This window comes from Emys orbicularis, chromosome 4, assembly GCF_028017835.1.
Source record: "Emys orbicularis isolate rEmyOrb1 chromosome 4, rEmyOrb1.hap1, whole genome shotgun sequence".
Taxonomy (NCBI): Eukaryota; Metazoa; Chordata; order Testudines; family Emydidae; genus Emys; species Emys orbicularis.
The window spans coordinates 156489579-156517359 of NC_088686.1; the positions used below are offsets into that span (position 1 = coordinate 156489579).

Genomic DNA, 27781 nt, shown 5'->3' on the forward strand with positions numbered 1-27781 from the left:
TGCTACTTTTGGTTGGACTATTTTTGTAGGTATCATCACATGACCTAAACTTTAATTAAAGATTTATCTTTAATTCCTGGAGACTCCAGGACAATCCTGAAGGGTTGGCAACCCTATGGTAGGCTCACCAGCATTTGGAGTTTTAAAAACGAGATTAGCTCTTTCTGAAAGACATGCTTTAATCCAGTTTGTGGGAATAATTTTGCAGCCTGTGTATACAGGAGGTCACACAAGGTCTGTGTATACAGGAGGTCATCCCTTCTGGCCTTAGAGTCTATGCATCTGTGAGGAGGTTTACATCCTACACACTACCGGTAAAGGAGTGTTGGAGAAATATTGGATCAAGAAGGCCCTGCCCCTTGACAGATGCCAAGTATGCTCTCTACAGAGGACCTGCTTAAAAGGGAGCTCTGCTGGCGGGGTGAGGGAAAGACAAGACAAGGCCGGCTGCAAGAAGGAAGACAGGATGTACCGGGACAGAGCAATCTACAGGGGAAGGACCAGGACTGGGAGTACAATTCAGCTGGGAGGTCGGGGGGCCTGACCAGGGGGAACAACTGGACTCAGAGTGAGCTGGGAAGCCTCCCCTGCCCCAAGCTAAGGCTTTGAATTACTGAGACTGTGTAAACAGAGGGTTGGGGCCATGCCCCAAACTGAAGGGAAAACAGGAAAGGTAGGGAGCAGCTCAGGAGAGGCTGATCTGGAGTAAGAGTCTGAAAGGACTGACCCATCCCTCACCTCTACCCACTTGGGCCCTGGGCCAGGAACTGGTGGAGAGGGAGAGCCCAGATCCCCCTACCCTTTCCTTCAGCCACCTGAGACCCCCAAGTGGGCTCTGGGGTCGGGGGGAGGTGATGAACTGTAACTTGGCTGATGGGCCCCCCAGGCTGCCCAGAAAACCCATCCCAAAACTCAGAGAGACGGTTTGGCAGCAGCCTGACCACTAGGCCTGCTAGCCCTCAACCAAGCTCCTCTGCAGAATTTATGGAGGCTTAATCCCCCCCCCTCCTCCCAGGGAAGATGTTTTCTTGAAAGTTAAGTTGCTGGTCTCAGTTGTGCTCAGCTAAGAGACGTAGAAACCAACTTCCATTGAATTCCAGTGGAGATTTGGGCTCCGAACTCCCTCAAGCTTCTTTGATAATCCCAGAAATTCCTAATGTTCAGGTATTTATATCCCCACCCCATCCACCCAAGAAACCATAGTGTGATAACTGTCTCTCGCTGGGACCCTGGTAGGCAGCCTGGGCACAGATGCCGAAGAGTGAGAGATGAACTCCCCCTCGTTCCCTCGCCTGACGATCCCGTTATCAAGAAATCTGCTGTCTGCAGAGGCAGCGGCTATTTTGTAAGGCAGAGGTGATGCATCATGTGACTGAGGATACAGACAAGCACATACTGTGCTTTTGCCTGAGGACTTACATATGTTCTCTCTTATTCTCTTGTTTTCCTTAATCTAATATAAAAGTCAGACATTTGTTTCCTCTCTGTGTGTATGTTAAATATATATTCCCTATGAATATGAATGAACTTGTTCCAACCCCCCCAATCCAGAACAAACCACTGATCCCCCCCATAGAGTGCTCCTGCCGACAACACAGTCGTTCACACAGGTACTTCTCGCAGCATACTTTTGTTTTTCGGGGAACTGTGGCCAATGGGAGCTTTGGGGGAGGTACCCACAGGCGAGGGCAGCGCAGAGAGCTCTCTGTGCCCCCCTACCCCAGGGGCCACAGGAACGTGGTGCCGGCCACTTCCGGGAGCAACGCGGGGCCAGGGTAGGCAGGCAGGGAGCCAGCCCTGGCGCGCACCGCTGCCACCCCGGAGCCACTCAAGGTAAGTGGCACCGGGCTGGAGCCCACACCCCAACCCCCTGCTGCACCCCACACCCCAACCCCCTGACGTACCCCTCCTGCCCCTCAACCCCTTGCCCTGAGCCTCCTGCTGCACCCCTCCTGCACCCCAACCCCTTGCCCTGAGCCCCTTCCTGCACACCCCACCCCCTTCCACACCCCGCACTCCCTCCCGCACCCCAACCCCCTGCCTGAGCCCTACATTGATGGCTCTCCATGCAATTTCCCCACCCAGATGTGGCCCTCGGGCTAAAAAGTTTGCCCACCCCTGCTCTAAGGTGCCACAAGGACTCCTCATTGTTTTTGCTGATACAGACTAACATGGCTACCCCTCTGAAACCAAGATCAAACAGTTTCCAAAAGAAAGTCACATTGAAGAGAATTATGGTTTTAGGAGTGAAGTATCCAGCTAAAAACAATAGCGAGTGGGTGCTTTTTATTTATGCAGTTCGAAAATTCCACACTCAATATTTAGCTGCAAATTTGGGCTAAATTAATTTCCCAAACCTTTGTTAATGCAGAGTTAAGTTTGCCCAGTGGAGTCTTGTGCCCTTCTGGTATGTGGAAAGAAATGAAGAGTTAAGGTATTTGCATTGCCTGAAAAACAATGTTATCTTTTCTAACTTTAGCAGGCAACAACAACTGGCAATGATGCATTACAGAGAAAACATATCATAAAACAAAAAAAGGTTTTAAAAAATGCACCTTTGGCTTACCAAGTGCCAACCCCCTTCCACATGGAGACCTGGCAAGTTCCAGTCTTAAAATCCCTCCAGGTAGGTTTTGCCCCCTTGATTAATGGCTCGTGCCAGTTTGCTGGATCAAAACAAGGGCCCCTCAGTTAATTTAAATTCAGCCTTTGTACCCAAAAGGCTTTCTTTGTTTTTCAGGCCTCCTGAAACAGGTAAAACCAATCACTGCCACTTATCCCAAAGGACAAAGCTTCTGCATTATTCACCCAGATTCCAAGGGAAACCCACCCAGCGAAACCAGAACACACAAATACATATAACACTTATTGAATACAAAGGGCTATGAATATTTTCTGGGCACCTCTAAATAATGAGTCTATGATGTTGTCATGTTTCCTGAGTTTTTGCTCACCAACATACAGATAACATTTTTAAAGTTAATGCAATAGTCTCAACACCATGCCTGTGTTTGTCATTTTTGTCACCGACGTATGTATGGGACCAAATTCTCAGTAGGCATAACTTACTTCTAATGATGTTCCTTTGTTTGTCTGTAATTTTGTCAGGTGATCCTTAGAAACCTGAGAAGAACAAACCCATACAGAGCTTTTAGCATAGGCGACCAGGCAACTATCAGATGTAAATTATATGTGGCCATCCATGAAACAAAAAGGGCTGTTGGTGAGTAAGTAGAAGGTTGTACAAAATAAGTGGACTAGTATTGTATAAGGCAGAGATGAAATGCCCCAAAGTGGCTCATTGGGGCATGCCCTTAACTCTAGGTAAGACCCTGTAATGAAATCTTCTAAACATGACCAGAGTTCACCCAAATATTCACTGGTTCCAATGACTCAAATAGTCAAAAACTAGAAGGCAAATTATAAGCACACACACACCATTATTATTATGAAATATAAATGATTTTTCAGCCACTCATTATTAGAGGGCTCAGCTCATGCTTCTAAAACACTTAAATAAATAAATAAATAAATAAATACATAAATAGTGCCTATTGCTTACATCAGCAGCTCTCCGAGCAGTTTACTGTCTTTTTTTTTTTTAATGTATCTCCCCTCTCAGCACCCCTGGCAGACCGGGCAGTGCCACCATCCCCTTTGTAAGGATGGAGAACTGAGGCACAGAGGGGCTAAGTGACTTGCCCAAGGTCACACAGGAAGTCCATTGTGGACCAAGAAATGGAACCCAGGTTTTCTATGTCCTCAGCCAGTACCTGAACCATGGGACCAGCCTGCCCTTCACTTGAGGATGGAAATGCAGCCTTAGCATAAAATGGTTCCTAACTGGGAGTTGTGCAGCTCTGAGAAGCTGGCTACTTCATGAGATGCCAAATCATAGTAGTTTGGTGCAGATCTCCTTGGAAAACCTGCCCCTTAGTTCTTTTTGGTGCAAGATGCACATGGTTGGTTATCCACAAAAACCAAGATAATGATGTAAAGAACTCACTCCCCCCTTTCACTCCCGTTTACTGTTAAAAACCCATTCCCAACATTTAAATTCAGTGAGAATCAATCTTCCTGTCTAACATCCTCATAAAGGCCTTTTTCACCTCCATGTTCCTCAGGCTGTAGATCAGGGGGTTCAACATGGGGATCACCAGGGTATAAAACAAAGAAATGATTTTGTCCTGATCCATGAGGTACTTTGAACTGGGCCGTAAATACATGAAAGAGCCTGTTCCGTAGAAGATGGTGATGGCTGCCAGGTGGGAGGCGCAGGTGGAGAAGGCTTTGCGTTGGCCCATGGCAGAGTTGATCCTTAGGATAGCGACCAGAATGTATATGTAGGAGATGAGGATGATCAAGATAGTAGGTGTTACCACCACAGCGGTACAGGTAAAATGAACAATGTCTGCGATGCGGGTGTCAGAACAGGACAACTTCAGGAGGGGGGGCACGTCACAGAAGAAATGGTTGATGATGTTTGAGTTGCAGAAGGACAAACGGAATATAAATATAGTTTGAACAATTGCATTCACGCAGCCCACTAGGTACGATCCCAGCACCAGCAGCACACAAAACCGCTTGGACATGATGATGGTGTAGAGCAATGGGTTGCAGATGGCCATGAAGCGATCGTATGCCATGACACCCAAGAGGTAGCATTCACAGGACAATGCGATGCATAGGAAGAAGAATTGCAGAGCACACCCAGAGAACAAAATGAATTTTGTTGCTGATACTAAAGTAATCAGTATGCTGGAAGTGATAATGGTGGCGCATCCGACATTTAAGAGGGCCAGGTTGCTGATGAAAAAGTACATGGGGGTGTGAAGCCGGGAGTCAGTCCTGATTAAGGTGACCAAGGTGAGGTTCTCCACTAGGATCAGCAGGTAGATCAACAGAAACAACACAAGGAGAATGACCTGCAGCTTTGAGTCTTGTGTGAATCCCACCAAGACGAACTCAGTCACTGCGGTGTGATTCCTCTCCGCCATTTATCCCAGACGCACTCTCCACTGCAGGTGAGAAAGTGAGGCGTACACTGAAAGAGGAGACAGATGAGGGCTGAATGCAAACACCTCAAACTCTGTCACTTTCAACCAAGCATAAACTCTAGGCAGTGGATCCATCTCAGGATTCCAGAAGCCTCACACCCACCATGAAGATCTGTTTCCCTCTACTCTCTGAACTACATGGAGTGTTCGGAGTCCAGCACTGGCTTCAATCTAGGTTTTCTAGCTCAGGGAGTGGTGGCTCATGCTCTTGAAGCCACAGGGACAAGTTCAATCTTTGCTGCTGACAACGCACCCACCTGCATAATGTCATTTCCAGGCTCAGATTCTGATCCAATCACCCGCATCAGTTAGTGCGACCACTGGGCAATGAGACTTTTTGCATGGCAAAGTACTACTTGGTGTGTGAACGTCTCTGAGGCATGGGTGCTTTTGCACTGTTATGCAACCAGGCTAGTTGTTTCATTAGCAATAAGGGATGTGGGCAAGCAGGGAGTTGCCGGAAAGAGACCTTTATTCAGCTGCCCGAGGATACCCAGCGTTCTATGCAAAGCCTCTAGCATTTGTAGCCTGACAAGGAGCCTGACCCCTGTTCGCACTCCTGAGCTCCTGACGTCACAATAAACTAGATCCCTCCAGAAAACTGACCCTCTTTCTCCAGTTCCACTCCTCACATTACCACGGTGACTCAGCTATTAGAGCTGCACGGCCGTGTTCATCACAAGCCCAGTTTTACAGCCCTGCCTTTCTGAAGAAGAAAAAAAAAAGTTCCTTCACTCAGAGCACCCGATCCGATACCTTTTCTCACTTGAGCAGCAAACTTACCCCAGCCGGGCGGTGGTGCTATTCACATCAACGGGAGCAATGGTGGGATACGATGCTATTTGGCATGTCTGTGCGGATGATCATCTGGCCCGCTGTGTTTAAGGGACTCAGGCAGTGCAGCTCCGAGCATCATGGCATCTACCTTTTAGGTGCCTAAACAAAAACAAGCACAGCACTGCAATCCAGAAAGCCGAGTTAGGTACCTCCCTGTAGAATCATAGAACCATAGCGGTCGAAGGGACCGCAAGGGTCATCGAGTCTCACTCCCTGCCAAGTGGCAGGATTTGTTGTGCCCAAACCATCCAAGGTAGATGGCTCTCTAGCCTCCTTTTGAAAACCTCCAGTGAAGGCGCTTCCACAATCTCCCTGTACAATAAATGGAGACAGATCGGCACCTTCAAATGCATTCCACAACAGCCCGCCTGATGCCAGGTGGCGAGTCCCCTAAGCTTGCCAATGGGACCCACTGATTTGCTAAGCACTGCCCCTGCCTCACAGATAGGCACCTCCCTTCCACCTGGATGTATGTGACTCTCTCTCCTAGCAATCCACACACAGGTACCCCTCTCCTGGCTTAGTAGCAGTTTCTTGAGGGAATGAATTAGACACCGGCCTCGTTCTGCACAAAATGGCGGAAGGAGGAAGCTGTGGTGCTGTTGCCCCCTTGATAACTTTTGGCCCAGTGGTTAGAGAACTTGCCTGGGATGTGGGAGACCCAGGTTCCATTCCCCATCCCTGGCAGAGAGGGAAGAAAGGATTTAAACAGGTTTCTCCCACTTCTGAGAAGAGCGCTCTAACCACTGGCCTCTGGGATATCATGTTTCTCCCGTTGAAGCTGTTCCACTGTGGATAAAGAAAGAGTGATTGGCGCAGGGGGCTGGGACCCAGGGTCTCCTGCCCTTGAGGTGGGTACCTTAACCACTCGCTCTCTCTGGCCAAATAATTTGTTGGCATCCCTATGTTCCACAGCCCAACTCTCCTCAACCACTGCTCCTTTGGCAAGAATTACCATGGCCACAGAAGGCAGTAGCTGAGTGTCAGCCCCTTCACTATCTTTACATTATCTCCTTGTCTCCTGTTTCTCTGTCTGTACAGATCAGACCAGTCCTCCAATCCCCTGGCAGCTCAAGGATGCAGGACAAGCACACGGATTAACACGGAGTCAGTGGGGGCAATTGTTTGAAGAGGGGACATAATTAGAGAGCTAGGCTGTGAGGAGTTGTTTTTTTTTTTTTTTTTTTAGCAGGGAGGGAGAGTAGAAGCTCCCCTAGACATCCCACTGTCGAGCTCTGATGCCCTCCTTTCTTCCCCACGCTCCCCAGTTCTATTCTGACCTCCCCCTTCCCCTGGTAGGAAGGGTGAGCCTACCCCTTTCCCACTGCAGTGTGGAGAAGGTGTGGAGTTTGGGGTTCCTTCCCTTGACCCAGGAAAAGTGGAGGGAAGAAGAGCCCCCTCCCTCCACCTAGTGGAACAGTCCTGGGGAATAATTGTGGGGCAATGCGGGGGGGGGGGGGTTATGCGTGCGGAAGGACACAGGTGGCTCGACTTCCCTTCCCACCAGTTATGCCACTTGTGTTTCTGTTCTCAGTGTCTCTGAGCTCCCAGAAAGCAAAGGCCCCTTTGAGGACAATCCGTTATACATCAAGGGATCACAGGAAAATAAAAACCCTGCATTGTTCAAAAGCCAGTTCTTCTTCAGAGCTCTAGTCATCGAACTCGGTTTTCAAAGCCCTAGTGTTTGGAAAGTGGACGCCCCACACACACACACATTCCTCTACCACTGCTCTGATACCCAGTCCTCCACCACATCCATTGCTGTGACCTGCCCCCAAAAGCCCTGGCTGCTCCAAGCTTTCCTTCCCACCACACGCGCACACATGCAATTCAGCTCTCCTCTCCATCTTCCTCCTTGTCATACGTACACAATACACAAGTGTAGAAATCTGCCAGAGGCAGGATTCAAAAATCACAGAGCAAGGTGGGCCCTGGGATCCAGTCATCTTGAGCCACCTCGTTGTTCTGAGGCCAGGCTGCCTGCAAACCCTTTCAGCCCTCCCCCTGCACATGCAAGTTTATCTTCAATAACGTTTGAAATGCTCCTTACCTCAGAGGGGCGGTGGGTGCCAGACACTAGCTGGGATCCACCCCGAGAAGGTGAGAACAGTCTGGGGAGAACCAGAGGCCTAGTGTGCCCAGCGCGTTCACAAAATAACATGATGAGAACTGTACAATTCTGATATCCCGTGACTTTTCAAGGGGCTCTTCCCTTGCACACATGACTCCAAACTTAGTCCATTAACCCTACCTTGGACCTCCACGAGGATCAGCTGTTTTCAAGACAGTCTGAGTAAGGCTGTGGATTTTAGAGCCAATGGAAAGTGAGTCTCAACCTTTGCTATAGCTGAGCTACTGCTCTGCTCTAACGAGCCAGATCGTCAGCACATGTAAATGGGAAATTGGCTTTAGTGGAGCTAGGCAACTGACACCAGCTGAGGATGCAGCCTTCTTAGACAAGTCAGGACCTCTGGAGTCAATAATCTGATCTCCATGAGATTTGGCTCTGAATCAGAATTAGTTCAAATTGCCAGAATCGAAAGAGAATATTTATTCCACTTTCATCAGAACCAGAGCAATTAAACCTACCTGCAGGAGGGGGCCGTCTGTTACTCTTGACTGCAAAGTGGATTGTGTTTGGAAGCCATGTTTATAGATGTTTTTCAGTGGCATTTGGGGATGGAATCCTTGGAGAGCCCCAGAGTTCTGCAGTTCAGGGCAGACACAGATGGGATCATTAAAACCTTCACGTTCCCTAGGGATAACCACACAAAGATGTGTTGTGTCCAGTTATTGCTCCAACTTCAGGGTGTTTTCTTTCTTCCCCTTTTCTTTGTTTCAAAGAGAACTGGCCCATTCCTCCCCTCCCATCCCCCAAATCCTGATCAGATGCTCATGGGGTAACTCACCTCAGAAGGTGCAAAAAGTGACATATATTGGGAAATAGATTCATAACTGGTTCCTTTAATTAGAGCCCTGCAAATCCACAGATATCTGTTTTATATCTGCGGACCATTTCTGTGGATCGCGGACCGGATGCAGACACAAACTTTGTATCTAGAGCCCTGCAAATCTGTGGATATTCACTTTATATCCACGGATCATTTTTTGCGGATTGCAGATCGGATGCGGTTACAAATTTTGTACCCAAGCAGGGCTCTGGTTTTAGACTCTTGAGAGGTACAGCCACATTGAAAATGGCTGAAAATGTCACTCAGGCACTTATGATGTCAGCCTAGGTGTTTAAATATGGGCACTCAACGTTAAAGCTCTTTTAAAAAAAAAAAAAATTGAGCACTACCCTCTATGCCTCACTTCCTCACTATGTAAAATGCAGATAATACTTTCCCTGCAACTTGTACTGGTCATTCCCTTAGGAACTTCTGAATATCTCACCCTGACAAAATGGCTTTTCCAGAAGTGCTTTCTCTTTGAACCATTTCAGCACCCATCTAGGGATTTTCTCACTCAGACTGCCAGCTAAGCATCCATCTCCACCTTCTGACAAACAGAGGCTAGGGACACCATCCCTTACCCATCCTGGCTAATAGCCATTAATGGACTTAACCTCCATGAATTTATCCAGTTCTCTCTTAAACCCTGTTATAGTCCTAGCCTTCACAACCTCCTCAGGCAAGGAGTTCCGCAGGTTGATTGTGCGTTGTGTGAAGAAGAACTTCCTTTTATTTGTTTTAAACCTGCTGCCCATTAATTTCATTTGGTGGCCCCTAGTTCTTATATTATTGGAACAAGTAAATAACGTTTCCTTATTCACTTTCTCCACACCACTCATGATTTTATATACCTCTATCATATCCCCCCTTAGTCTCTTCTTTTCCAAGCTGAAAAGTCCTAGCCTCTTTAATCTCTCCTCAAATGGGACCCGTTCCAAACCCCTAATCATTTTAGTTGCCCATCTCTGAACCTTTTCTAATGCCAGTATATCTTTTTTAAGATGAGGAGACCACATCTGTACTCAGTATTCAAGATGTGGGTACCATGGATTTATATAAGGGCAATAAAATATACTCCTATTCTCTATCCCTTTTTGAAAGATTCCTAACATCCTGTTTGCTTTTTTGACTGCTGCTGCACATTGCATGGACGTCTTCAGAGAACTATCCACGATGATTCCAAGTTCTCTTTCCTGATTAGTTGTAGCTAAATTAGCCCCCATCATATTGTATGTATAGCTGGGGTTATTTTTTCCAATGTGCATTACTTTACATTTATCCACATTAAATTTCATATGCCAATTTGTTGCCCAATCACTTAGCTTTGTGAGATCTTTTTGAAGTGCTTCACAGTCTGCTTTGGTCTTAACTATCTTGAGCGGTTTAGTATCATCTGCAAACTTTGCCACCTCACTGTTTACCCCTTTTTCCAGATCATTTATGAATAAGTTGAATAGGATTGGTCCGAGGACTGACCCTTGGGGAACACCACTAGTTACCCCTCTCCAATCTGAAAATTCACCATTTATTCATACCCTTTGTTCCCTATCTTTTAACCAATTCTCAATCCATGAAAGGATCTTCCCTCTTATCCCATGACAACTTAAAGTCCACCTAGAGCCTGGATCCCTCTCCCCTTTCCATCTCCTCCATCCACCCCAGAGGCCTCAGAGGGATCTAGGGGTGGGGGGGAGGTGATGAACTGTAACTTGGCTGCTGGGCCTCAAGGCTGCCCAGAACACCCATCCCAAAACTCAGAGAGATGGTTTGGCAGCAGCCTGACCATTAGGTCTGCTAGCCCTCAACAAAGCCCCCATGCAGAATCTATGAAGGGTTAAGTTCCCCCCCCCCCCCCCACACACACACTCTTCCCGGGGAAGATGTTTTCTTGAAAGTTGAATTGCTGGTCTCAATTGTGCTCAGCTATGAGACTTAGATACCAAACTTCCATTGAATTCCAATAGAGATTTGAGCTCCAAACTCCCTCAAGCTTCTTTGATAATCCCAGAAATTCCTAATGTTCAGGTATTTATATCCCCACCCACCCAAGAAACTATAGAGTGATAACTGGCTCTGGCTGGGACCCTGGTAGGCAGCCTGGGCACAGATGCCAAAGAGTGAGAGAATGAACTCCCCCTTGTTCCCCCTCCTGACGAGTCCGTTATCAAGAAATCTGCTGTCTGCAGAGGCAGTGGCTATTTTGTAAGCCAGAGGTGATGCATCATGTGACTGAGGACAAAGACATGCACACACTGTGCTTTCGCCTGAGGACTTACATTTGTTCTTTCTTGTTCTGTTGTTTTCCTTAATCTAACATAAAAGTCATTCCGATATTTGGTTCCTCTCTGTGTCTATGTTAAATATATATTCCCTATGAATATGAATGAACTTGTTCCAACTCCCCCCATCCAGAACAAACTATTTATCCGCCCATACACCCCAGCTCTTCTTCAAGTCCCACATTCAGACATGAGTTGGTTTAAGATTCTGAAACACTCACATATATTTTTATGCCTTAGGCTATGTCTACATTACATGGCTTTTAGTGACACGGCCAGGTTGCTAAAAGTTGGGTGGTGTGAACGCTGTTGGTTGGCACTTTTGCCAACAAAATTCTTCTACCCCCAACGAGTGGGGTTTGCATTGTTGACAGGAGAGCACTCCTGCCGACAATGCGATTGTTCACACAGGCACTTCTCGCGGCAAACGTTTGTCTTTCAGGGGAGGGTACCTGCTAAGTACCTGCGAACGACAAAAGTTTTGTCTTTCAATTGCCAGTGTAGACATGGCCTTAGTGTTTTCAGTGTCCAACTGAGACCAGGAGTAGAGGTGCTGGGACTCTCATGAGAAAGTGGGTGTTTGCCACCCACGTTTTGCTCATTGCCAGCCCAGTGTTCTAGATTCCAGAGGTTCACAGAAAAGCTTTGGATGCTTAAATGAAACAGACATATGTTCTGAGAGCCAGAGTCTGGCCTGGCTCTATGGGGGTCATTCACAGATAAGGAGGAGTAGGACCCCACAAACTTAACTCTACGTAGGGGACACTATGGGGAAAGTGGAGGCTGCACAGCCAACACACGGGTGGGTAGAAAGTTTGCAGAGCTCAATGTCGCAATGAACCAGCATAGATGAGGGTAGCTATCTGCTGTGGCACCTGAGTCACAATTCAATCCCTGACCTCCTCCTGGGGTGGAATAGTTAAGCACTGCCCCTTACACAGAGCGGGTGATCAAAGCACAGTGTAGCCCTGAACCTTTAGATAATTCCCAATCTCTTGAGTCATCCAATCTGCCCAACACCGAGCACTGAAAAGTCTCCATATTCCATTCCCAGGGCTTTGAATCATTCGGTCTCAGCGATCTGTGAACACGCTGGGATCAATTACTGACATGCCCCACGGTGGCCTTGCACAGTGTTATACAAATCACTTCTCCACAAATATACTTGGCCCCAGCAACATGAATATAGCTGAAGCTCCTTCGTCTATCCGACGGTCCGAACTTGGAGAGATTTAAGGTCCCAACGGCCTGTAAGAGAATATAAATCAGCCCCCTTCCCTTCCTCCAGACAGGAATCTCTTGGAGTCATCACAAATTATTAATCCTTATGCAGGTAGGTTTGCTTTGTCTGGGTGTAGCACGAGCAGGGGGAAAAAAGAGTTAAAACCTATTGTGAGCAGCAAGAAAAATCTAATGATCCACTGGAAAATCAGTTCGAAGGTATAATTTTGACCTAAAACTTCCTAACTGATCTGAGAGCTACTGCTGAAGCTGCTACATCCAGAATCTAAGGAGCAGCCCTGGGCAAGGACCCACCAGCAGCACACAGCAGGTGAATCGTTGTGTTCCCAGGCTGTACCCTGAGCTTGGGCTGTGTCTGGAGAGAGCGATGGTGCTGCCGATAACAGCAAAATGTTTTTGATTCATTTCATGTGCTGTAGATATTAACTGTCCTCCCAAACTCTGAGTCCTTTCTCCTCTCGCCCCCTTGTAAGAGGCCACCTCATGGGATCCCAATGGGTAGTGTATAAATCCCAGTTCACCTTCTGAGCTTTACTGGTTCTGCAACGGCCCTGCATTGGGTAGAGATTAATAATTCCTATGAGATTTCCAGGAGGAAGCACCAGAATTGACCACAAGGATCATTCACAGCAAAGCAACAGTGTTAGCCCCAGCAACACATACGAGGAGTGTAAGCGTCACAGAAATAATCTTCCAAAGGAGTTATTCTGAAGTTACTAGACTTGGCCAAGAGGGAAATGTGACCTAAAGATCTCTTGATACCAACTAGCAGAGGACACAGATACACAAGGAAACCTCTGGGTCTGATATCAACACACTAGTCCACCAAATTTTATCATGTAAGCTCTCTAATGAAAGCCTGTGCCCCACTGGTCACCATAATCATTGCGAGTTGTATGTATGTATGTAAAATATGTGAAGACTTATGTTTGAATACCAAAAAATAGGGTCTCTAGGTTTGTCAGTTAACACAGGTCACTAAAAAGTAATCCACATATTCCTGGCAGTCAGAGGGGAAGAGATGCTTATCTCACTGTAACTGGTCATGTGCAAATTAATTACAGTATGGACACCGTTTGCAGTCTGAGCAAAAGGCTAATCAATAGATGACAGAAGCTGCAGGAAAAAACAACAACAGGGGTAACCTGTGTAAGGGTAAGAATCTTTGAAACTATTTCTGGGATGCAGATTAACCCCCAGTTATTCCTTCAACCTGTGAGGACAAGCTGCTAGCGGGCTTGGTTTATGAGAAGGGATCTCAGCCAAACTGGTTGAAAATGCTGGGGAAGCTATCTTGTGGGTAATAGGGGGAACACCTTGAGAGACAAGGCAGGTGAGATAACGTCTTTTATTGGACCAACTTCTGTTGGGGAAAGAGACAAGCTTTTGAGTTCTTCTTCAGATCTGGGAAAGCGACTTAGAGTGTCACAGCTAAACACAAGGTGGAACAGCTTGTTTAGCATAAGGAGTTAACACATATTATAAGAGACCATGCAAGGTGAAGTGGCTTGTTAAAACCTCTGCAAAAAGTACAAAACCGGGATTAGTGGGTTACAGATCATTGTAATAAGCCATAAATCCAGAGTCTTTATTAAAACCATGATGTTTAGTGTCTAGCAAAGTTATGGAGTCAAGTTCTGAGGCCTGTCTTTTGACATTGTTGTGCCTTGTTACTTAAGTTTAGGCTCTAGGAAGCATGTTATGATTTTGTTTTATAAGTAACTGTCCAATTATCTTACTTTCTATCACTTGAATCTCTGTTCTTCGATAATCAATTTATTCTTGTTTTCTATATATCTAAGTGCTGTGTGTTAAGTAGTGTGGTGATCCTAAGGTGTGTCTTGCAAGCTGCTGTGTACAATTTCTTTGGGAGTAGCGAGGCTGAGAGCTCTGGGCGTGCTCAGTGGAACAGGGGCTGAGTACACCATAGGGACACTTAGAAGATTTGGGGAGTTAGTGTCTGCCTATGGGTAACCTGCACAGAGAAAGCGAGGCCTGCAGAGGCTTGGAAGGCTGCGCTTGTCTTGTCACAGGCTGGTGAATTCAGATCTAGAGCCAGCTCAGACAAGACTTCCTCATGCTAAGGGTAGGTGGTGCTGAGGCACCTCACAGCCCTTGATACTCCTGGAAAGTATCACAGGAGAATTTAGCATTTAAAATAAGTCGGTCTTTAATCTCTTTTGTGATTAAAATACCTGAGTAGATTCTAATCCCCCGCTTACTCTAGCAAGACAAGTTAACAACCTCACCCACATCTGGTGAGGCAAACTGTGTACCTTTCCCATTGTTCTGAATAATTTATTCACCCAAAAATGCAGTTTTGCATCACCCAAAGCTGCTGGCAGACTTGTGTCAAATTCAGCGAATAGTTTCAGGGAGGAAAAAAATAAAAAGGTGAAATATTTCATTTTGACATTTTTGAAACAATGTGTTTCAAGGTTTTGTTTGGAAATGACATTTTATTTAAAAAAAAATGTGTTAGATTTAACTTTAAAAAAAAGAACATAAGAACGTGAGAATGGCCATACTGGGTCAGACCAAATGTCCATCCATCCCAGTATCCTGTCTGCTGACAGTGGCCAATGCCAGGTGCCCCAGAGGGAGTGAACCTAACAGGGTAATGATCAAGTGATCTCTCTCCTGCCATCCATCTCCATCCTCTGACAAACAGAGGCTAGGGACACCATTCCTTACCCATCCTGGCTAATAGCCATTAATGGACATAACCTCCATGAATTTATCTAGTTCTCTTTTAAACCCTGTTATAGTCCTAGCCTTCACAACCTCCTCAGGCAAGGAGTTCCACAGATTCCAAGGGAGCAAAGGGTAAAAACCTGACAAGTAAATGATTTCTTTTGGGGGAGGAGAGAACAAGTTGCTGTTATTTTGGGATTTTTCAGGTCAGCCACCAAACCAAAAAAAAAAAAAAAAAAAAAAAACCCACCCACCTCTAATGTAAACTCCCTTGATTTCTGCTGTGGGGGGAAAGGTTTTTCAACTGAGCCAACAGTGAACGTCACCCTCTGGCAATCAAGTCAGCACTATGCTACAGTTTTTTGCCAATAGTTGCTCTTTACAGATTGTCCACATCGAAAGAGAAAGAATGAGATACGCACACATGGGTAAAAATATTCTTACTTTCAGCGAGCAAGGGTCTCAAATGGACAAAAATGCTGTCATTGGTCATACGGAATTCCAGGGCCTCACACTTTTTTATTTATACAGAAATTCCCACTGTGCATGTCTGTCCTCAAAGCCTGTGTGAAGCAATGGCCCGGGGAAATGACACCACCGTGACTGAATTCATCCTTGCAGGATTCACTGACCATCCAGAACTGCAGGTTGCCCTCTTCCTCCTATTTCTGGTGATCTATGTTCTCACCTTGCTGGGAAATTTGGGGATGATTGGCTTAATCTGGAAGGACTCCCGATTTCACACCCCCATGTATCTCTTGCTCAGCAACTTGTCACTTGTTGACTTTGGCTATTCCTCAGCCATCGCCCCCAGGGTGCTGGTGAGCTTCTCAAGGAAGAGTAAGGCCATTTCCTATGCTGGATGTGCTGCACAGCTGTATTTTTTTGTTGTCTTTGCCACCTCGGAGTCTTTCCTCCTTGCGGTGATGGCCTATGACCGTTATGTGGCCATCTGCAATCCACTGCTCTATAGGCTCATCATATCCAAGAGGTCCTGCATCTGGCTCTTGGCTAGCTCCTACATGGCTGGGGTTGCAAATGCAACCATGTTTACCAGCTGCACCTTTCAGCTGTCCTTCTGTGGGCCCAATGTAATCGATCACTACTTTTGTGATGTCCTTCCGCTCATGCGGCTCTCCTGCACCGACACTCACACCAATGAAATGCTGCTTTCTATCTTTGCTGGTTCCATACAATTGACTACCATACTGATCATCCTCTTCTCTTATCTGTATATTACTGCTACCATACTCAGGATCCGCTCCTCTGAGGGCAGGCGCAAAGCCTTCTCCACCTGTTCCTCCCACCTGACAGCCGTGGCTATATTCTATGGGACGACGTTCTTTACCTACTTACGACCCAGTTCCACCTCCTCACTGGAGCAGGACCAGGTGGTCTCTGTGTTCTACACGATGGTGATCCCCATGCTGAACCCCCTCATCTACAGCCTGAGGAACAAGGAGGTGAAGGACGCCCTGGGGAGAATGTTAGAGAGAAGAAAGTTCTCTCAGCAGCTTTGATGAATAATTTGATCATGTTTTGCATTCCCTTCCACTCTATGTAATTTTATCATGAAAATCAAAACTCTAATGTGTTCAAGTTTTAAGAATAATGTTTTAGAGAGGTGGTATGGTTCAACAGATAAGACACTCAGGAGGTCTGGTGTGACAGATATTGCAACCCTGGGCAGTATCTTTGGGACCATTATATTACATTTCATTATATGAATGGTTTATGTATTACTGTTTTCTACTCCAGGGGGGAGGGTTCCCACAACTCCTACGGGAACTAAAACCTGAGGGGCGGGGGTGATTAAGGCAAGTCCCTAAGAGTAAACTCCAGAGAAATTCCATGGGGAGTGGAGTCTGTCTCATTTCGGGCCATTGAACTTGTAACCCCTCTGTATGGTCCAGCAAGGACACCTGCTTTTAGGTTTCCAGCTCTGCAGCGGTCACCTCTCTTGGGTGGAGATGCACATCTCTCTCCCTCTTGACTGGGGTTTTCTGAGGCTCCACAGTTCCCTACCTACATTGTGAATTCCCCAGCAAGCCAGACTGCCTAAGCCAACCTGCTTTATTTTTCTTCTTAGAGATAGAAAACAGTGTAATTGCCACAGTTATAAGTTACCACACCATTCTGTCTAAGCAAGAAAATTCATTCTCACAGGGAAAGCATTATAGAGAAAACATTAAAAGCAATAAAAGAACCTACATGCATGCTAATAACCTCACCAAAGATCACCCCAGCTCCAACAAGGGCTCTGGATGCTGAACTGTCCTTCAAACCTTGCCACCAAGTGTTTTTTCTATGGTTACAAGCTCACAACACCTTTTGCTCAGAACAAACGAACAGACTGGGCCATGTCCTTCCAAACCTCCCCAGGAAGGATTGAGGCAGCCCTTGGAGACAAGGTCCTGTCTGTTTGGAGCACTAGAAATAAGGCTCTGAATCAGTTTTAACTAAGGCTATTTAACTCAATGTCCCTTCTTTGTCCATTGGGCCTTGAAGAATCCAGTTTGAACAAGTATACGTAAGCCTCTCTCCAGGTGGTGGTAGCTCTCTGGAGGTGTTACAACTTGAGTGAATTTGCCTCTCCAACCTGTTCTTAATTTTTGGAGGACAACAGTCCTCATGTCCCACGGAATTAAATACAATCCCTAGCACACAATGATACATACATTTAATTCAATAAGTTTTCACATAATTCAGTAAGGTTTGTGCAGGATATTGTGTGAAATTGCCATCATAGGGTCTATGGATAGACAAGATAAATGAGATTTTTTTATTAGACCAGTTTCTGTTGGTGAGACAAGCTTTCCAGCTGTACAAAGCCCTTCTTCAGACCTGGGAAAGGGTCTATGGGACAGAGAAGGAGGGTACTGGAAGCCAGGGTTCCTGTGTTCTATACCCAGGTCTGAGAGGGTCTAGTGGATTAGAGAAAACAGGCTTCACACCCATTCTGTGCCTGAATCTCCCTGCTAGGAGTGACAACGTCCTTTCTTAAAGCTCTCTTCATAGAGGACAGAATCCAAGAATTCTAGTTCCCAGACATCGCTGCCCCAGCCAGACCCTACTCCCCAGCCAAAACTAGGAACAAAACACAGAAGCCCTAACTCCCAGCCCTTCCCTACAAAAGCCCATAGATATAGGATTATTTTAAGTTACCCAACACTCCTCCTTAAGATTGCTTATAAACACAGTCCTAGCTCACAAACTCCACCCCTTACTCTAAAGGAAACCACTACTGCCTGAGCATGGTCTTTTATACAGAGAGGCAGAGTCAGGCTATTTGTGGGTGGGGCTAGAGGGCCTTAGCTCCGCCTCAGAGGCTCTCCTATATTAAGGGCACTCCAGCAAACACCCACCCTTTAGAGAGAAAGCATTTGAGAGAGTACAATGTCCTAAATCCCTGTACCCACAGGGGTGTGTGTGTGCATGTTTGATTGAGGATCATCTACTGGGGTTGTGACCACAGGACCTCACCTAGACATTCCCTTGGGGGATGGGAGGAGGAGCTGAATGCAGTTGATATGAAAGAGCAGGTTTCTCTTTTCCTGAGTACATAATTAATCTATGGAACTTCCTACTTCAGGATATTAACCCTCCCCCCCACACACACACACTTCTGTGTTTCACACATCCTGTTCTCTCAATGTTTCTGTGTTAACTCTCACCAGCTGATTTCTCACAGTCAACAAGCACTCTCTGTGTGTTGGAGCCAAAATTCAACTCTGTTCCTGCCCCAGCCCCACCCTGGGACATGTTTCCTTGGACAACCTGGCTTTTGGACTGCAACTCTCTTGCTTTTGATAGTCCTAGCAAGAGCTGGCAGGAGGGCGGTGTCAAGATAGGGTGGCCAACGTTGTATTTCAAATATAAGGGACTGTTTTCATAGCACCCCTGCCCGACCCCTTCTCCCAGTATTATTATCATCAGTTGTCGTTTAATAATACTACCAATAATAAGCAGGACTCACCTACCTTCACCAGGGGTATTTCTTGTTGCTTTTTGCAATGCTCAGCAACACCTGATCTTGTTGTAAGGAGATGAAAAAATAAGGGATGTCCTTTGAATAAGGGATTACTGGCAACCCTATGTGAGGAGGCCATGTCAGAGTGGGGTTTCTACAGGCAGGAGGTGGGGAGGTTCTGGCTTCTGACAAGGGGATATTGGGAATAGGGTATGGGGAACCTTCCCCTTCTGGGGAATGCTAGTTCCAATCTGACCCCAGGCCAGTCGGCTAGTTGTCCAGGGGCAGGGGTGGGAGAAGGTCTGGGAATGGCATGCAGGATCTTTCCCCTCTAGGCCCCCAAATCTGTTACCTTGTGTTTAATGAGTTGGTGGGTTCTCAGCCCAGTTTGTAGGGCAAATGGGTCCACCTCCCAAAATTCACCACAGTTGGTACCAACTGGCCCCCTCACTCACAAACCTCAGAGGGGAGGCTGGGGGCTGACCAGGCCACAGAGGCTGAGCTCCCCTCTTCCCCAGTTCTAGGGGTTATAGACAGGCCTTCCAAATACTCCTTTTCCTGGCCACCAGAATCAGCAGGGCTGTGTAAGGAAACCTGTGAGGTTTTAAGGGCATGGAGTGCCTCTGATGGCAGCCCTGCTGAGGCTGTCAGAGCAGCTGTGCTCATTTGGTGGTGTTAATAGACACATGATGGGCTCTGGAGGAAGAAGAGTCCACCAGGCCTGCTGAGATGCTGCAGGTGTTGCTATTACTACAACTCCTCATAGATTAACTAGTAGTCTTGAGGCAAATGTTTAGGGCCTGAGATTTGAAATCTCTGCTAGAAAATGGGGGGAGATTAAGCTTCAGATAGAACTCCTGGGTTCTAGTCCCAGCTCTGGGAGGAGAGTGGGGTCATCTGGGCTAGGAGCTGGGGTGGGGAAGGGCTGGGAACTAGGACTTCTGGGTTCTATTTCTGGCTCTGGGAGTGGGGTGGGGAGAGTAGAGAGTCAGGGCTCCTGGTTTCTATCTGCAGCTTGGGAAGGGAAATTTTTTGGGTTAGATCAGGAGAGTTGGGAGCCAGGACTCCTGGGTCCTACTCCTGGTTCTGGGAGGAGAGTGGGGTCTAGTGGTTAGAGCAGGAGGGGAGGGGTAACCTGGTTGTCAGGACTCCTGGTTTCCATTCCCAGTTCTGGGAGGAGAATCTAGAGGTGTCTGCATTTCCACACATCTGAGCCAGTCTTACAGGGTGGGAAAGGTGTGCAGTTACGGCATGAGACTGATCGTCATGCAGACCCTGTGTGGAGCTTTTTCACGGTGCTTCCCTTGCTGCAGAGAGATGGAGAATGAGCTCAGAGTGGCTTGGAGCCTGGTGATGGGGCCTGACCTTGGGAGCGGGGACTGGATCATGCAAGGACATAGTTTCCTCTGGTGATCAGGCTCTGGGCCCTGCTCGGTCCTGGGATCCCTGAGGGAGGGTCCAGCGAGCAAAGCTTTGTGGCAGGGTGAGCAGGAACCGGAGTGATTCACCCATCGAGGCCTGGGCTCGCCAGGCTGGGGGCCCTGAGCCATTTTTCTGTGTGCAACATGTAGGTTTTGGGTGGGAGAGGTGGGGATTCTAGGGCAGGGCACAAAGGGTTAACCCCCCCCAAAATATGGGAGCATGTTTAATCCTTGAGCGGCTGGCGGGGGGGGGGGGGGGCTCTTGAGCTGTAAGGGGTGACGCTTTGGGTGCTGAAGAGTAAGGTGCCATGCATGGGTTTGGGGAAAGCCACATGGCATACATGATTGGGTTCAGGTTCTGGGATATAGGGCCTTTGCTGTGTTATGGGGGCCCCTGATCCAGGGGGGCACTGGCTGGCTCAGAGGGGTGGGGAATGGGACACAGGGCCTTTCCCCTCCAAGGGGTCTTGGCTCTGATCCAGTCTGAGGGCAGGGGGACTGGCTGGCTGGCTGGCTGAGGGGAGCGAGAAATGGGGGTGGATCCACAAGCACCTGGAGAACCATCGACAGGACCTACTGTCCTCCGGGGTCCTGTGTCTTTGGGAGCCCCTATATTCAACACTGTCCCCACATTTTCCACAGGCTGGGTTCGTCCTGGAAGTTATCTCACTGCTGAGGGTGTCCTGGGACGCAAGGGAGGGCCTTCTGCAAAAATGCAGATTCCACCCTACTAATTTCAGTGAATGTTTCCAATGTCTTTGAAACACATTCAGATTTTAATGATGCACAGTGGAACACTTCCAAACTTGCTTGCCAAGTTACGCAATCTCAACTTGGCAGGCACAAACTTTCTAATCATGCCCACTAGGAGCTTATTAAAATGGTCAGAAGTTAATACAATTTCTGGAGAGATGGGTCAATTACACTAAATTGATCGCCTCAGGTCCTGAAATGGGGGCACCTGGATGTGTAACCTCCCTGGAATTTTCCTTTTTGTTTTGCTGCCAGAGCCAGGGTGATTATTTTGAACCAGCGTCATAATCGCCCAAGTGCATTGCCTTGTTCCTCATAGGGGAATTAAAGAAATTACCAGCAGAGAATTCCCTAAGAGGGAACATACAAAGACAGAAACTAATTATTTGATTTGTAACAGCAAAACTGCACAGAAGATACATTTGAAATTCAAAACTGTTGTTCCAGTGACTATATCAGTATCAGTCAAATATTACTATTAATTCTACTAATGTCAGACCTACATATCCACCTCTCTCACTATAGCCTGCATACCCTCTGCCCAGACCTTGTAGACCAGGACAGACACATCTTGATTGGATGCACCTTAATACCATGGGAAAACAGCGAAAGAATATGGACAGAATAAACATGTTTTAAACTGAAACTGCTATCACAGCCACAGGTTACGAAACAGGCCCTCCCATAGGAACGAATAATTCCCTTCGCTGCAGGAATGATTGGAATATTCTGATCTGTGGCATGCAGGACATGATAATAATGACCTCTTCTGGCTTAAAATCTATGGACCCGTGTACCGACTTAATTTCCTGTTTAAAAATAAAGCAAAGAGAAGCCTCTGTGTTCGGAACTGTTTGGGTGAATTCAGAGTGAAACAACAACCAAAAAAAAACCAGTTGCTAAAGACAGAAAAGAACATTTTGAAAATCCACCCACTCCCCAAATAGACAGCGAACTTCATTTCTGATCTGTAGCAACCCTCCTGGCATTTCTATTTCTGTTCCTGGATCCCCTGGCATTCCAGTCCTGTCCAGCTCATCTCTAATCTGCAGGATTCCCACACATGACCCCAGCTCTGCATCAAATCCTAATTTGCATCACCTTGGTTTCCATTACATTAAATATGTAGGATACTTGCGTGTGCGCGCACACACACACACACACACACACACACACAAAATCTCTACCAGCACACTGTAGTTGAGAGGATAGATAGCCTAGCATTTAGGGTCCCTGTGGCAGGGCAGGGAGGCGAGCTGTAGTGGGGCAAACTCACAATTAGAGGCTGGGGACTGGCTAGAGCAACATTTAGGGTGCTAGCCTGTTAGATGAGGTGGGTTCATGTCCCTGCCCCCCCGTCAATGAGATTAGTATTTACATTTCTAAGTGCCCAAATACCTTTTTGAAAATGTTATTGGAGCAATATACCCTTAGAGTGTCAAACAGTTTGTAGGTTATGTCTACACTACCCGCCGGATCAGCGGGTAGTGCTTGATCTATCGGGGGTCAATTTATCGTGTCTAGTCTAGACGCGATAAATCGATCCCCGATCACATGCCCATTGACTCCAGAACTCCAGCGCCACGAGAGGCGCAAGCAGAGTCGATGGGGGAGTGGCGGCAGTCGACCCCGTGCCGTGAAGATGCCGAGGTAAGTTGACCTAAGATACGTCGACTTCAGCTATTCCCGTAGCTGAAGTTGCTTATCTTAGGTCGATTTCGCCCCCCCCCCCCCCCCCCGCAGTGTAGACCAGGGCTAAGAAGTTGTTGACTATATGTGCAGGCAGCAGCAGAGGGCACCAGAGAGCTACCTCCACCTGCAGCACCAACTACAGATTGTAAAAATAACAGGAGTACTTGTGGCACCTTAGAGACTAACAAATTTATTAGAGCATAAGCTTTCGTGGGCTACAACCCACTTCTTACACTGTGATAATAGGAGCCACGTAAGGAACTTAGATAGCTAGACCTCACCTGTAACAACCCCTGTAATTCTTTGCCTGGATCCCCTGGAATTGCAGTCATAGCCTGTCCACCCAGCTCTGCTGATGCCCCTCAATCCTGTTGTGCTACAACCCCCTGCCGCCCCAATGTTTCAGTCTTTGCCCCCCACACGCACACCTCAGACAGCTCTGCTAAAGTCTTTTCCATAAAATATTCCATGCGTAAGTGCACTGAATTCCTTTCAGCTGATAAAGCCTGAGGTGCAATGTAATGGAACAACATGGGCAGAATTGCTTATACACTGTGAGCTTTGTGTACTGAAGGGGGCCTGGTTTTTCCTGCAATCTCCATCCTAAAGAAAGTCCAAGGTCCCCAGGCCATTTCCTTCCTGGAGGCGCCTTAGTCTGCGCAATGGTTTCAAGCTCACTGTGGACCAATCCTGAACGAGGAAGCACCGCGTGAACTGCGTGTACTGAATTTCTCTGCTCCCACACTGTCCTTGTCCATCTGAGAGGCATCACACAGATTGGACTAGCTATGAGGGTATGTGGAGCAGAGAGTGTCCGGGGACAGGAGTGGGAGTGTGTATTATGGTGTTGGGCCCTAGAGATAGTGTAAAGAACCTGCTGGCTCATGGTCAGGCCCCACCACCCACCCCACTCCAGAATTAGCTGGAGGAAAAGGATTGGGCCACAGCTCATTCTGGGAGGGGATCTGGTTCATGTATGACCACCAGACAGCGCTGTCTTACCCATTGTGACAGTAGAGGGGTCCGTGTGAACAGGCAAGGCAGTGACACCCAGAGGGCAGAAGAGGATCAGGGTCAGCCAGCGAGCTGCTGAGAGTGGGCAGTGGCCGGCCAGAGGCAGCAGCCTGGGAGCTGGCTGTGGAAGAGGAGGACAAGTAGCAGACAGCCTGAGAGCAGGGCCAGAGGCTGGGGATGAGAAGTTGAAAGCAGAACATTAAAGCACCTGAGGCTCTCAGAAGGTGAAGTGTTTAATGAGGACCCACCAAGGGACGGAGAACCCACCAAGAGCCTAGGGCTCAAAGGGCCACCGCGCTGACCTCTGCGCTCATGGTACACGGAGCTCATTAGAAAGGCCTGGTGAACTCCCAGCAACACCCTGCACTGGGCGCAGTAGATTCGATAGCAGCAAAGGAAGAGCTGGACTGTTCCTTGCATCGTGCGAGCCCCGATTGTGCCTGTTAGGCACAGCCAGCCCAGATCCTTACAGGTATTTAGGTGCCTAATTCACATTGAAATCAATGGGGCCCAGATATGAAATCAATAGACCTAGTAATGTCAGTGGGACTTACAGCAGGCCCATAGGGAACAGCACCTCCTCCCGTCCAGGTCCAGTCCTCTCTGCTGCCTTCTAAGAGGGAGGGGGAACATGACCCTATCTCCCTCCTGCTTCTCCCCCCCTTTTGGGGGATAGCTTGCAGCCAAAAGGGATTAGCAGGGAGCGATGCTTGGACTCAGGAAAGCAAAGAGAATGCAGTTGTGCCTGCTCTACTGCTCACTACATTGGAAACTTTCCTTGCACTGTCTCCTTAACCCTGCACGTTCAAGCAAGGACAATGTGACCATTTGCAGACAACTGCGCCTCTAGAAACTTGGCTGTGCACAAATCCCCAGGCCTGGAAAACATTTCCTGCATCAAAATTGTGTGTCATAATTGCTTTTAGGGCCCAAGACCTTCAGCACCAAAGCATAGCCCCATACCCCTTGAGCGCATAGTAGCTCCGTTTGCTGGTCTCTTTTTATCTTCTCTAGGGACCAGCCACTAGATGGGGGCAGGGCGCACTACGCTAGTGTGTTACATTCACTCAGAAAGTTTTTCCTGTGCAAACTGCTCCCGTAGAACTTTTAATTTGCGGAATCTTGGTGTTTCCAGGTTTAATGGAACATTTCTCTTTCAGAACCTCTTCACATAGAGAGTTACAAAGGCTGGAGTGACGAGGCATAAATGAACAATAATGGAAAAAGCTATTTGTTGAGGCCTAGTCTACCCTAGAAAAGGTTTGCCTGTTTATCTATACTGGTATAGCTACACCGGCAAACCTGCCTAGTGTAGCCTCAGTTTATGCAAGCAAAAGAGCATTTTTGCCTCTATAGGTTATATCCATTCCCCAAAAGAAATAACTATATCAGCAAAAGCACTTTTTTTTTGCCATTATACCTGCATCTCCACTAGGGGCTGGTTTACACTAGAAACTTCGCTCCACCCAGCTTTGTGACTCAGGGGTGTGGAAACATCAAACCCCAAGAAGACAGCACTAGCTACCAGCTCTCAAGGAGGTGGATTACCTCTGCTGACAAGAGAACCCCTCCCATCAGCACTGATAGCCTCTACACTGAAGCGCTACAGAGGTGCCACTGTAACAGTCCAAGTGTAGACAAGCCCTATGGCTTTGCTGGTGTAGAAATGTTATTAAAACAAAAATCACACGTCTAACCCACATCGCTATACTGGCAAAAATTTCTAGTGTACACCTGGCCTCAAGCTGGTCAAATACCAAAACCATAATTTGTGAGAGTTTTAATCAATAAAAGTGCCATTGCCAGTTGGCTCTGATTCGTATGGACATAGTATAGAAGTTAGCCACAGGAGGCTGTGCATTGGTGATCCTTAGGTCAGATCCTGTGCGGGTGCAAATCAGTACAGGAGTCACACCCGCTGTTGACTTAAATGGGACCACTCCAATTTACACCACCCAGAAGCTCCAAATGAGCGATGTCAGTTACACCAGCAAAGAATCTGGTATAGAGACTTCAATGGGGCTTCTTTGCTTCACACCCCCTAAGGATCTGGCCCACTGATTTCAGTGGATCTAAGCTGATTTATGCCAGTTGGGGATCTGGCCCCATTGAATGACACAGTGTTTATGGCAAATGTACATTAGCAGGAGATCTGGGCAATTAACTTGAATAGAGCATTTCTTGTTTACACCTGGTCCTCTGGCATCAACAGAGTTATGCTGACGCAGAGCAGCTAGGGATCTAGCTTTCACACGGCTTAGTGGGGAAAAACAGTGATGTTTAAAGAATGCTAATATGAGTTTGATTCCCATTAGCACTCGCTCCCTTTATGGGTTTGGGGCTGAGGTGGGGGACGAAGGCTAGAAGAGTGAAGCTGCTCACTGGAGTCAAGCTTTTCAAAAGCGAATCTTGATTTTGGGTGCCTAGCTTGAAGCACCAAAAAAGGACTGGACTTTCAGAGAGCGCCAAGCACCCATCTGTGACGGGTTGGATCACAGAAACCCCCTTGGGAGCTGCCAACTGATGTGCCAAGACTACTTCTGCCCCTGCTTTCCTGCCCTGGCTGCTTCAGTGCCCTGCCTAGTTTGAGTCAGACCTGCTAGCCTGCTGCAAACCCAGACCCAGGTCTGAACCACGTCCCCTAACAGCTGTAGGCTTACCTGGAAGCGCAGCTTGAGAAATGTTCCTGTCTTTAACACTCAGATGCTCAACTCCCAATGGGGTCCAAACCCTGAATAAATCCATTTTACCCTTTATAAAGCTTATACAGGGTAAACTCATAGATTGTTCGCCCTCTATAACACTGATAGAGAGATATGCACAGCTGTTTGCCCCCCCCCCAGGTATAATACATACTCCAGGTTAATTAATAAGTAAAAAGTGATTTTATTAAGTACAGAAAGTAGGATTTAAGTGGTTCCAAGTAATAACAGACAGAAGAAAGTGAATTAGCAAGTAAAATAAAATAAAACAAAACACGCAGATCTATCTCTAATACAGTAATGAAACTGAACACAGATAAAAACCTCACCCTCATTGGTGTTCCATTAAGCTTCCTTTTACAGACTAGGCTCCCCCTAGTCTGGGTCCAGCAATCACTCACACCCCCTGTAGTTACTGTTATCTGTTCTAGTTTCTTTCAGGTATCCTTGGGGGTGGAGAGGCTATCTCTTGAGCCAGTTGAAGACAAAATGGAGGGGTCTCCCAGGGATTTTTAAAGACTTTCTCCTCTGTGTGAACACCCATCGCACTCCCTGTTCAGAATCCAGTTACAAAATGGAGTTTTAGAGTCACATGGGCAAGTCATATGTCCCTGAATGATTGTGTTCCTTACCAGCCAAGCCACATTCCCAGGAAAGCTCAGATGTGGATTGGCGTCTCTCAAAGTTAATTGTTAGCTTAAATGTTTCTTGATTGGGAACTTACCGAGAAAAGTCTTTTCTCTGGAAGCTGACCAAATGCTTCACTGAGGCTACTTAAAATCAAACAAGTACCTAGCCAATATTCATAACTTTGAGTAAAAAATGATACATGCATGCAAATAGGATGAATATATCCAGTAGATCATAACCTTTGCCGAGATCTGTTACATGGCCTATCTAGCATAAAACATATTCCAGTTATGTCATATTTCCAGCCATGAGCATATTTCTATAAAGAATTATGGGTGCAATGTCACACTCTGTTAACCACCAGTTTGGGGAATATCCTCCTTTTTGCAGCCTCCCCTGACCTTGGCATTTTCAGTGAGTTCTGCCCCAGGCACCTCCGGGTCACAGGAGGCAGAGAAATCAGATGAAGAATTTATGAGCATGACTCCTAGAGGAAGTAGGGGCATAGTGTTTCCTGGGCAAAAATCTGGGGTGAC

General features: G+C 47.1%; 2 protein-coding genes and 1 pseudogene across 2 annotated transcripts; 1 reads left to right on the top strand and 2 right to left on the bottom strand.

Annotated features, from left to right (window-relative positions):
- The window catches only part of LOC135877972 (up-regulator of cell proliferation-like), a 778396-nt pseudogene that overhangs the window by 470389 nt on the left and 280226 nt on the right, over positions 1-27781 (bottom strand).
- LOC135877110 (olfactory receptor 5AR1-like) lies at positions 4059-4997 on the bottom strand. Its single transcript, XM_065402458.1, has one exon. The coding sequence runs from the start codon at positions 4995-4997 to the stop codon at positions 4059-4061; it is 939 nt and encodes a 312-aa protein (XP_065258530.1).
- LOC135877437 (olfactory receptor 5J3-like) lies at positions 15639-16583 on the top strand. The gene has a single exon (XM_065402869.1). It carries the CDS (start codon positions 15639-15641, stop codon positions 16581-16583), a length of 945 nt encoding a protein of 314 aa, XP_065258941.1.

What these genes read in the sequence shown, in the direction of transcription:
- LOC135877437 (XM_065402869.1), top strand. Translation starts at nt 15,639, where the DNA reads ATGGCCCGGGGAAATGACACCACCGTGACTGAATTCATCCTTGCAGGA.
- LOC135877110 (XM_065402458.1), bottom strand. Translation starts at nt 4,997, where the DNA reads ATGGCGGAGAGGAATCACACCGCAGTGACTGAGTTCGTCTTGGTGGGA.